General features: G+C 45.3%; 3 protein-coding genes across 6 annotated transcripts in view; 1 reads left to right on the top strand and 2 right to left on the bottom strand.

Annotated features, from left to right (window-relative positions):
* LOC115150497 (uncharacterized) overlaps window positions 1-1,739 on the bottom strand; it is a 78,221-nt gene extending 76,482 nt beyond the window's left edge. For all 4 annotated transcript variants that reach the window (XM_029693862.1, XM_029693861.1, XM_029693860.1 and 1 more), the window contains exon 1: window positions 1,205-1,739. In XM_029693862.1, coding sequence (XP_029549722.1) covers window positions 1,205-1,555 — 351 coding nt within the window. In that variant the 5' untranslated portion in view covers window positions 1,556-1,739. The remainder of the gene's footprint in view (window positions 1-1,204) is intronic.
* Window positions 1,740-5,368: 3,629 nt separating this feature from the next.
* LOC115150498 (zinc finger CCCH domain-containing protein 10) lies at window positions 5,369-9,021 on the bottom strand. Its single transcript, XM_029693863.1, has 3 exons — window positions 8,612-9,021; window positions 6,764-8,043; window positions 5,369-6,638 (listed from the first exon to the last, which is right to left on the bottom strand). Exons 2-3 carry the CDS (start codon window positions 7,904-7,906, stop codon window positions 6,114-6,116), a joined length of 1,668 nt encoding a protein of 555 aa, XP_029549723.1. The 5' UTR covers window positions 7,907-8,043; window positions 8,612-9,021; the 3' UTR covers window positions 5,369-6,113.
* A 126-nt stretch (window positions 9,022-9,147) lies between these two features.
* On the top strand, window positions 9,148-10,737 carry LOC115149801 (dnaJ homolog subfamily B member 9-like). Its single transcript, XM_029692628.1, has 3 exons — window positions 9,148-9,427; window positions 9,705-9,953; window positions 10,319-10,737. The coding sequence occupies exons 2-3, from the start codon at window positions 9,722-9,724 to the stop codon at window positions 10,735-10,737; spliced, it is 651 nt and encodes a 216-aa protein (XP_029548488.1). The 5' UTR covers window positions 9,148-9,427; window positions 9,705-9,721.
* The last annotated feature ends 170 nt before the right edge of the window (window positions 10,738-10,907 follow it).

The following is a 10,907-nucleotide window of genomic DNA, read 5'->3' on the forward strand; positions in this document are numbered from 1 at the left end:
ACATCCAAAGTGCAGGAAGTGGGGGTGAGAAAGAAGTACACCACCATCTCAATGCCTTATTTTGTCACTAAACAAAACTATCTTATGATGTAAACAATTCAAACACCATTCTTCACCCATAGCAGACGAGACTCTCTGCCAAAGGTTATGTTGTGACCAGTAGTTGGGATAGCTCGTTTCTTCCCCTTATCTGTATTCGGAAATAGAGACATTCTCTCTGACTCACTCGCTCCTTAGTCCCAAGAGAAGATATATCAAGAATGGCCTAATATAGAAGCAGCTGAGGAGGCTGCGGAATCATACACAGGGAGAGAGTGAGAGAGAAAAAGAGAGAGCGCATCAAAAGACCACACCTCAATCAATGCATCTAAAATGGCCTTTAAAATCTATACTTAGGCATCAATACGGTCTGCAAGCTTCAGAGCATTACTTTACTGGAACCTTTTGGGAAGAAAGATGAATTATCCACTCAGCTCAGCTGCATGGGGGATGATGGCCTAGGCTACTGTAGCTTGGATACAGTATACCAGCCCCACAAATATTAGGGGCAGTTTGAGCCAGAGATTTTGTCATGTAGATGTAGTAACTGTATAATAATATTGTTCTACCCATGTTCCAAATTATTTTATTTCCTATTAGCGCAGTTATCATTTATATATTTTATATCATTTCCATCCGTCTTTAGGATGGGACGTTAAACGGGTGTCCTGACTCTCTGTGATCACTAAAGATCCCATGGCACTTATCATAAGAGTAGGGGTGTTAACCCCGGTGTCCTGGCTAAATTCCCAAACTGTCCCTCATACCATCATCCCTAGTTTACAATTGGCTCATTCATCCCCCTCCTCTCCCCTGTAACTATTCCCCAGGTCGTTGCTGTAAATGAGAACGTGTTCTCAGTCAACTTACCTGGTAAAATAACGGTAAAATAAAATAAATATCAAACTATGGTTTAGGATAATTTTTAGAGGATCTCTTTGGTCCAGCGATAGGCTATTTTCTGTAACCATGCATGTGCATAGCCTGTTGTGGCATTGAGTGTGAAGATTTTGGAAGACTGGCTGGTGAGGACCATGGCCTAACGGGATAGAATCTAGCACGTCGTGTTGTGGCATCTGATAGGTGCTTTACATCCAGAAACACTTAGTGAACCACGTTAACTTATTCAAGTGAGTGACAGACCGTTTTCACACATTTTTCTTACCCAAGCAGGGAGATCCTTTTTACTTTTGAAAATGTTCATGGATGTATATTGTTGCTCGTTGTCATCGAGGTGAAGGGCGGACCGCAGACGAGCTTCTTTTGCCTCGCGCGAGTGCCTCCATCCCGTGTAGACCATAAGCCCGAAAACCAAAAAACTGGCGCTAACCCGGTAGTATCCTGCCAGGTACACGGGCAGCAAGGCACCTAGGCACTTGCCAAATGTCCAAAGAACCGATACAGCGTCAAAACCCGGTGGCTTCATTTCTCCGCTATTCGGTGCATTATTAACGGAATGGGCTGACCCAGATGCTTTCTTGGTGGATTCTCCCTGTCCCGAGTCCGGATTTTGCATCCTGGTGTTTTTTATACCCAGGTTCTCACAGAAAAAGTAGTCTAGCTAGTGCAAATTCTTCAATACTTCCTTTCCAACAGAGACTATCTAATGTACAACTCTGTATGCACAACTGTTCTAGAATCTAGCCAATGCCGTTAGCAGAACCGAAATACGCCCAGCCCATGAAGAGAAAAGCCGCAGTCGAATTATGTGTACTCATTCGTGAATGCGCGTGAATGCGCGTGCCTGCCTGCCATTTTTGCAACCTGGTCTCAAAGCATGTCGTATTATTCTGTACGTATGCTATATTTAATTTAGTTGGTATGTATTAATATGTGGGTGTCTATCATCCATTTCGAATGATATGTTACGAATTTAAATCGTATGAAATGTTACAAATTGCTTACCAATCGTGCAATATATTATGAATTCACTAAATGTGTTGTTGCTAACGTTAGCTAGGTGGCTAGCGCTAATGTTAGCTAGGCTAAGGGTTAGGGTAAGGTTAGGAGTTAGGTTAAAGGGTTAAGGTTTAGGGCAGGGGTGTCAAACTCATTCCATGGAGGGCCTAGTGCCTGCTGTGTTTTGGTCTTGTGTGGCTCAGTTGGTAGAGCATGGTGTTTGCAACGCCAGGGTTGTGGGTTCGATTCCCATGGGGGACCAGTACGGGGGAGGGGGGAAAAAAATGTATTCACTACTGTAAGTCGCTCTGGATAAGAGCGTCTGCTAAATGACTAAAATGTAAATGTCTCTGCTTTCAATAAATACCTACGGTGTGGGGAGTTCCTTCCTAATTAGTGATCTTAATTCCATAATGAAGTACAAGAGCGAAAACCCACAGACACTCGGCCCTCCGTGGAATGAGTTTGGCACGTGGGTTAATGGGGAGATAGTAGTGATGTGCAGCTGGCAAACAATTCGCTCTGTGTTCTTGGGGACATTCAAAGTTTTGGTACCTTTCCCCAGATTTGCGTCTCGGAGCTCTATGAACAATTCCTTCGACCTCATGGCTTGGTTTTTGCTCTAACATGCACTGTCATCTGTGGGACCTTATATAGACAGGTGCGTGCCTTTCCAAATCATGTCCAATCAATAGAATTTACCACAAGTTATAAAACATCTCAAGGATGATCAATGGAAACAGGATGCACCGGAGCTCAATTTCAAGTCTCATAGCAAAAGGTCAGAATACTTATGTACTTATTTGGTTTTATTTGTAATAAATTAGCAAACATTTCTAAAAACCTGTTTACGCTTTGTCATTGTGGGGTATTGTGTGTAGATTGAGAAAAACATTTTATTTGATCAATTTTAGAATAGGGCTGTAACGTAACAACATATGGAAAAAGTAAAGGGGTCTGAATACATTCCGAATGCACTGTATACCTACATTTTTTTACTCAAACACCAGCGACCCATTCAAAACCTCTTTGGGTTGTGAACAACCAGTTTAGAATCGCTGATCTAAAGAGTCGCGCAAATAATTAAGTGAACTGTCGCAGTGTGCTGAAGTGCTGAGAAAAGCATTATTAGGAATTGTTTTAATCTGTACAAATGTACAAAATATCCACCCCCAGTCATGTTGTTTTGGTTTGGGAGACTGACAGGCACAACTGCGAGGGGAAATTAACTCAAGGATCCCCCAAAAAACAGGGTTATATTGGTGATTCCCCTTGCCACTTTATTGTTAAGCCAATGGGTTTTTGGTTTTAGTTTTGTCTTGTGTTGACAGACCCACTATTGCAACAGTACACAACACTGTTACCCCTTATGCAGTTGAAGGTACTCGGGGTTGTATTAGGTCAAGGGCAGGAAGACTATTTAAACCAGTGTCGAGACTGATAGAGATTATGAATCAGCAGAAAGTTGGCTCTTGAAGGTTAATGTGTGAATAGAAGGTCAATGGTATTGACATCTTTTATTTGCTTTGTTTTCACATCATTGTGACCATGATTAGAGGTTGCAGGATGGTAATGTGATGGATATGATAAAGTCTCTTATGGTAGTTTATTTTATTACTTGGATGTTTTAAAGTCACTGAGTGTACTTAACATGTAACAGGCATGTTTACCTATGAGGGCTAAGGGGATTGATCAACCACCGTTCACTCTAATTCTCAAGGAGAATAGTCTAATGACTGGAATATTTAGTGACTGTTTTAAAGCAGGGTCTGCATCCTCGATATACACAGCTTTACCTTTTAGTTTTCTCTATTAGGTAGTATAAAAATATATCTATATATATTTTTTCTCTCTGGATTATTCTGTACATATGTTGAGTGTCTCTGTACCTGGTATGTTTGCACAGTGCCGTTTTGTATTTTTATTATTTTTCTTTGCAAGTGGAATTCAGTAGGGGGGAGTGTAACAGGGTTATATTGGTGATTCCCCTTGTCACTTTATTGTTAAGCCAATGGGGTTTTGGTTTAACTTTTGTCTTGTCTTCACCTACTCAACATGGCATCTTATTGGCTGGTTTGCGTAGCTTGCTTACGAGGGAGGATGTTTCAGTTAGAATCGTCCCAGTGAACAAGCACCAAACCAGCGGTAAGTTGTTGGTTGCAAAGAACTGTACGTCAAAAGTGATTCTTATACTCCCAAGTGATGATTTAAATGTACAATTTATATCAATTTGTTTGTAAATGTTATTCGAACATCACACATAAGATGCAGCGTTTTTTGGTGAATATTGGTTGTAGAGAATTCCAGCTAATACTAGCTAGCTACTTACTGTGTCTGGTGGGGGGTTGTATATTTTGTACAGTGCGTGAGTGCAGAGTTGGATGGTGAGCCGTGCATTACATGACGTGCAATTTTGTGCTGTTCCTATCAGAATAAAGCTCCATGACTGGTGTTACAAGTTGGAGTTCATGTCGATGATTGATTGTACACAACGCAAGAAGAGTACTGTTACACCTATTTATTATATTTCTGAGATGCACCCTCCTTTGAAATGGCAAAATGACCCACATCCAATTGGCAATACGGGACAGATAATAAGTTCACACACTAAAGTCCATGCGCTTGTTTATTTTAAACTTGCAGAGTGCGCATTCTTTTCCAATCTCCCCTAAAGTCTGTGAGAGCAATATAGGCTGTCAATGACAACGTATCCAGTACTGATGCAGAATCAAGAGCTCTTCAATTGTTTACAATAGCCACGTCAATTTTCTTACCTGAAGGTGGATTGTCGACACCAGTCTATCTTGTTTGGTTTACAAAGGGTGTTACCAAAGATGGTTTAGTATGGTGTTGTTCCTAACTAAGATAGGTAATGCCAAAAGTGTAGTGTTGCATTTTCTTTGATGTTTACAAAATACTATTTTCCCCCAGGTGATATATACACTGAGTGTACAAAATATTAAGAACACCTGCTTGATGTCACTTATTAAATCAGTGTAGATGAAGGGGAGGAGACAGGATAAAGGATTTGTAATCCTTGATACATTGATTGTGTATGTGTGCCATTCAGAGGGTGAATGGGAAAGAAAATATTTAAGTGCCTTTCAAACGGGGTGTAGTAGGTGCCAGGCACACCGGTTTGTATCAAGAACTGCAACACTGCTGAGTTTTTTCACACTCAACAGAATCCCATGTGTATCAAGAATGGTCTACCACCCAAAGCCAACTTGACACAATGTGGGAAGCATTGGAGTCAACATGGGCCAGCATTCCTGTGGAACGCTTGACACCATACCACGATGAATTGAGGCTGTTCTGAAGGCAAAACAGGGCTGTATATTTTCTTTTACAGCATGTTACTATTTTAAGTATCTACCCGAGGCCATTGGTTCACACATTCATCTTACTGCATAAAATGTTGACAAGTACATTTGGAAATGATCCATAACATGTTTATTAAAGGTGTTTCTTTTCCAAGCTTACCCATTCCCTTCATGATTGACTTACGTTTGTTTGTAGGCTCTCAGCTGAGTTTAGGCTTGAGCATTAAATCTAGGGTAAAGATACCAATGCATCAAGTACTGAAAAATGAATCCGATGGTGTGTCAATCAGTCAATAACCTTATCCTCACACAATAACATTACTATGGATAACTTGATTCATTAGCAATAAAACAGGAGATCCCTTTTCTTGTGGTTATTTTCATTAAATGTGTGCAATGCAAAATTTCAACATTACACATTAAAAATCCATTAACAAAAATAACAGAAGTTAACTGAAATGTCACAATCCCCTGGTAATCAAGACATCAGTCAAATGTGTGAAAGAACTATGAATATCGCCATGACAGACATTTTCAGTTTGTCGTTATTTTTGCTGCCTGTGTTTGAAGAAGTCCCTTTGGCACACCAACCTTTAACAAGGTCGGAGGTCACCTCAGAGGACCACCTGACTTTGTAACGCTGCCACAGAGCAGGGTGTGTGTGGCGGAGTCATCCTATCAAAGTTAGCCTTTTCTTTGCCTATGGCGTGTGGGCATTAGGGTTCCCCCACAACTTTGCCCCTCGAGTCAGTCAGCTGCTGTGGGTCAATTAAAACTTGAGAGATGCATTCTGCATACCATCCCCATCTCTAGTTCCATGGGAGAGTTGTACAGAGTTTACCAGAGAGTGCATCAGTGAGGTATGGTGGTGATCCTCATGCTCTGGCTGGCAATAGGGTAGGACACCATTGGGGTGGTGGCGTGGCTTATAGTGATGCAAGGTAGAGGCTGCGCCATGGATACAGCCACCGGTGCCACAGAAACAGTCACAGGTGCCATGGAAACGGGAGGCACCATGCCCTGCGCGATGGTCTGAGCCAGGGCGGCTGAGAGCGGGGTGATCTCGGGGTTGAGGTGGGGCGGGGGAGCACTGGGTGGGGCGGTGTTGGATGGGGGTACTGTAGGGGCACCAGTGGGGGCCACTAGGTCCTGCTGGGTGAGGGTGACGGTACGAGGCTGCAGCCCGGCGCTGCTCAGGGTGGTATGGGTCTGGGCGATGCTGTGGTTGTAGGAGCTAACCGCACCCACAGGGGGAGCCAAGGTCTGCTCAGAGGGGGCTGGGGTGGAGGACAGGGTCATTACAGACACCTTGGTCTGGCTCCGGAACTGGGCATTCTGTTCCAGCAGCACCTCGTTAGTGGCCATGAGGTTTGACACCTAAAGAAGAGATTAAGGTGTTTGAGGAGTGATCTTAAAAAGGTTAACAGATTCATTGTATTGTTATGTGTGGTTGTTGATTATGTGTGGAGGGTTGTTGATCATTTCCTGTCTCCTACACTGACCTGTTTCTTCAGTTCCTCCACTCTCCTCCTCAGCAGGGCGTTCTCCTCCTCCAGAAACCTGTACTCCAGGGGCCGAGGCGGGAGGGCCGCCTGCATCCCCAGCTCATAGTGCCCCCCTCCGTTCCCGTCCAGCCGGAGCCCCTCCAGCCTGCGTCTCTTCAGCTGCAGCATTGTGTGGTCAAAAGGGGACTCCAGAGGCCCTGTCTCATACAGACCGCTCTCAAACAGGGAGTCGTACACCGAGCAAGGTCCCCTGTCAAAACGACGCTGTCCTGAGGCCATGGAGAGGCAACCCCCCATCCCTCCTACCCCTACTCCCCCCACCCCTGAGATACCTGGATCTCTGCAGCCTCCCAGGCTGGGACAGCCCATCCCCATCATGCTACCTCCACCCCCAACCAGTCCGGCCATGCCCCCACAAGCACCCACCCCAACCCCTCCTACCCCCCCGCCTGTGTTCACCATCCCACTGGCCCCCGGGCCCATCACGACCCCAGCACCCACCCTGGCTTGCTCATACTCATAGTCCTTCTTGACGTGGCGGAACTTGCACTTGTTGCCCCGCTGGCACTCTCCCTTTAGGAAGTCCCTGCAGATGGGGACCTCCCCTCGGCTGTGTGGGAGGTCCATGGGGGACAGGCCCAGTCCTGCAGCTACTTTTCCCCTCAGCCTGAGGGGCAGCTCCCCTGACTTCTTATAGTAGTCCTCATCCTCCTTGGAGCCGTGGACGAAGCGGCAGTTGGAGCGGACGCACTCCTTGTTCTGGTGGTCATGGCAGAAGACAAACTCATTCTTCTGCACCCCGAGGTCTGGCACCTCATTGAAGTCTGGGTGTTTGAAGCGGCAGCGTTTGCCCCTCTTACACACGTTCCTCAGAAAGTCCCTGCAGACCCCATCCGGGGCCGGTCCTGACCCCGGGCCCCCAGCTCCACCTCCCCCACAGTTGTTCCCATTTCCCAGGGCCCCTACTCCACCCATGCCCCCAGAACCAGAGCCACTGCCTCCACCTCCCGCTGATCCCCCTCGGCACTCTCCTGTGCCCCCTCCTAAACCAGACCCCGGCACCCCTTCCTCGCCCACACTAGTACCCACCCCACCGCTGCTGCAACCGCCTGAGAGGTAGGCGCTGTCCCGGTCAGGCATGGCGCTCAGCCCAGCGCAAGGGGAACACAGCACTCATGTGTGTGGGCGAGTGACTTATTCTGACAGCCTTTTCTGTTCCCTGATAATGAGTGGAAGTCCAACACTCTTCGGACCAATGCAATCCTCTACCCAGGCATCTGAAATATACATGTCAAGTTGATTGTATTTAACTTGATAACACATTCTTACTGACAGTTATCAAGCTAGTTAGCTAAATCAATGTATACATAGGCAATGGCATCAGCCAGAACAAATGCTTGTTCTGAAATCATTGATTGGACAAATACAGAAGTGAGTAGAAAGTTTAATTATACAGACCAAATGCCGGGACAGGTCCATTAAACATGTCTTGTCTATAGCTAGCAGTTTCTGGCTGTTTGGGAGGTAGTAGCCTAGCTAGCCGCTACAGCCTAGCTAGTTAGCTGGTTAGCTAAACAACATGTTAGCTATTTAGCGACATAACGTTAGCTAGGCGAATGAGAGCTAGTTATGGCTATTCAGCTAGCTAGCTAGATAGCCACAATAATATAACAACCCGCCGTGGTTATCTAGTTACAAGCTGCAAAGTCACATCATGGCACAATTGTACAAACTACAGGGATTCCACTAGTATGTTGAAGGTGTCTGATTATAGAGCTAGCTAACGTTAGTTTGCTAAGAAGCTAGCTAGCAAACGTTACCTATGATTAGCCATCAATAACTTACCAAAATGCTGCCTTGAGGAGAAGTATTTTACGCAAAAGAAACTGTGTATTATCTACTTTCCATGTCAGCTGGTGGGATTTCTATGTTACGAATGTGAGACGGCTAACGTATAATTTGAGACATAATGCCTCTGAGTTTTCTCAACACATTCTCTTTGCTGACTATTGTCCTTGCTGTGTTGTTGAACACTCGTGGTTGGTCCTCCAAAGACTCAAAGCACAACCCCCAGAGAAGCGGGGTTAGAACAATTTCTACCTCTATTGATCCAAACTGTTCTCACAAATCGTCTTGCAGATCTTCGTGTAATTTACTGGATGTATTGGAGAACAACAAATAGAACAATGAGATTATGGTTGTAAAAATCTTTGACAAAACCAACACCAGACGTACTGCGTCTGCGCTGATGACAACAGAGCGCCCTCTGGTGGGGGACTCAGACACGACGGGGTTTGCAGGATGACAGGTGACCCTGTACCTGCCTGGATACATTGTGGGCGGGAATATTTACAGTGCAGCTGTTAAACATGAACAAGATGCTGGCGGTGGTTCTTTATAGCCTAAAAGGCCTAATTGGTAGCCGCACTAACCTTTTAGTAGGTACCAGCTGAACTTTGGTGTGTATGTAGTTTGTCACAAATAATCTTCTAAAAATTCCGAGGAGGGAGACGACTTTGAACACGACCGTAGCTGCTGTTTATTTACTAGACCTGGCATGCTATTAGCTTACTAGCAAGTAATGCAAACATTAGCAAGCAAGGCAGAGTGCTAGCAGAGAATCCACATTGTGATGATTAGCCAAGTTCGACACCAACATTTGTGTGTATACAATTTATACCCCTATACAGCGTTATGCATTGTGTGTGTGTGTGTGTGTGTGTGTGTGTGTGTGTGTGTGTGTGTGTGTGTGTTGCCTGAAGACATCATATGCCTATGTACACTGTTGGTATGCTGACATGAAGCTTGTACGTTTAACTTTGCTTTTGTGTGGTTACGAGCGGGACACCACTCCTACTAGAGTTACAGTGAAGAATAACTAACTGCGTGTTACATTAGAAAAACATCGTTTTTCTTACACTTCATGTCCTCGCTGTAGCAGGTACAATATAGGCAATGCGACATCTTTCCTCTGGGATGCTGCTGCTGGGCTCCTTGTGGTGTGTTGTGTTCCTGTGGCCCTGTGACTCTGAGGCTACTACTAGAGACTACTATGAGGTGCTGGGTGTCCCACAGTCTGCCACTGACAGGCAGGTCAAGAAGGCCTTCCATAAACTGGCCATGACATACCATCCAGACAGGAACAAAAGTCCCTATGCAGAGAAGATTTTCAGGGAGATAGCTGAAGGTAAGGTCCTAGGCTCACAACTTTATTTTTCTCTCTTGGATCAGTAAGAGCTGAATATATATTGTACTGTATGTAATAAAATACATCTTTGTATGTACTAATATATCTTGATCATTTTAAGATAAAGCTGACATTCTTTGCAAAGAGTGTTGCAACCAATACCTGCAGACAGAGACAGGTTGTTTTGTCTCATACTGTGCTGCACTCAGACCACTAAAACACCACTTTAACCTTTCAGAATAGGCTACCTTTTTAAGCTCAGGTAATGTAGCAATGTGTTCTGGGTAATTGTGTGAGTGAATGGACTGAGAGACTTCAGAGCTGCCAGTGCTATGGTAACAGGGTGCTTCTCTCTTCACTTCAAGCATACGAGGTGCTCTCAAACGAGGAGAAACGGATGTGGTATGACCAGATGGGTCATGAGGCTTTCCAGACTGAGGGGGAGGATGGGGGTAAAGGGGACTGGGCCGGGGATGGAGGGGGCCAGGGCTCCTTGTACTTTAACCTGGAGGAGCTCTTCCAGGGCCTGAATATGGACGAGGACCCCATTCTGGAGGATGTGGGGGACTCCTGGAGCTTCCAGTTAGGGGGAGAGGATGAGGATGACCTCCATGAGTATCAGGCCTTCCTGGGTAGCAGCTTCTTTGACCTCTCGGGGGATCCCTTCAGCCAGATGGGGCTGGGGGACCATGAGGAGGGGTTTGGGGAGCAAGAGGGACCACAGTTCTGTTGGAAGAAAACACACACAGACAGCAGTGCTGAGGAAGTGTGTGAGAGGGCATGATCTATCTATGTTTTCATGGGCTCATATAATGTTTGCAGTCAGATGGGTCGAATGTGCAATAAAGTCACAGTGCCCTTACATTGATTATGTCTGGTGTTGATTCTGTCACATAACAGCACATAGTGCCTGTGTTCCATAGTATAAAGTGGACATTGGAAACGTTATATACT

This window comes from Salmo trutta, chromosome 16, assembly GCF_901001165.1.
Source record: "Salmo trutta chromosome 16, fSalTru1.1, whole genome shotgun sequence".
NCBI lineage: Eukaryota > Metazoa > Chordata > Actinopteri > Salmoniformes > Salmonidae > Salmo > Salmo trutta.

Excerpts from the sequence above, each read along its gene's own strand:
- LOC115150498 (XM_029693863.1), bottom strand. The coding sequence starts at position 7,906 with ATGCCTGACCGGGACAGCGCCTACCTCTCAGGCGGTTGCAGCAGCGGT. Across the intron at positions 6,639-6,763 it reads TGGAGGAACTGAAGAAACAG|GTGTCAAACCTCATGGCCAC; the intron begins GTCAGTGTAGGA and ends TCTCTTCTTTAG.
- LOC115149801 (XM_029692628.1), top strand. The coding sequence starts at position 9,722 with ATGCGACATCTTTCCTCTGGGATGCTGCTGCTGGGCTCCTTGTGGTGT. Across the intron at positions 9,954-10,318 it reads TTTCAGGGAGATAGCTGAAG|CATACGAGGTGCTCTCAAAC; the intron begins GTAAGGTCCTAG and ends CTTCACTTCAAG.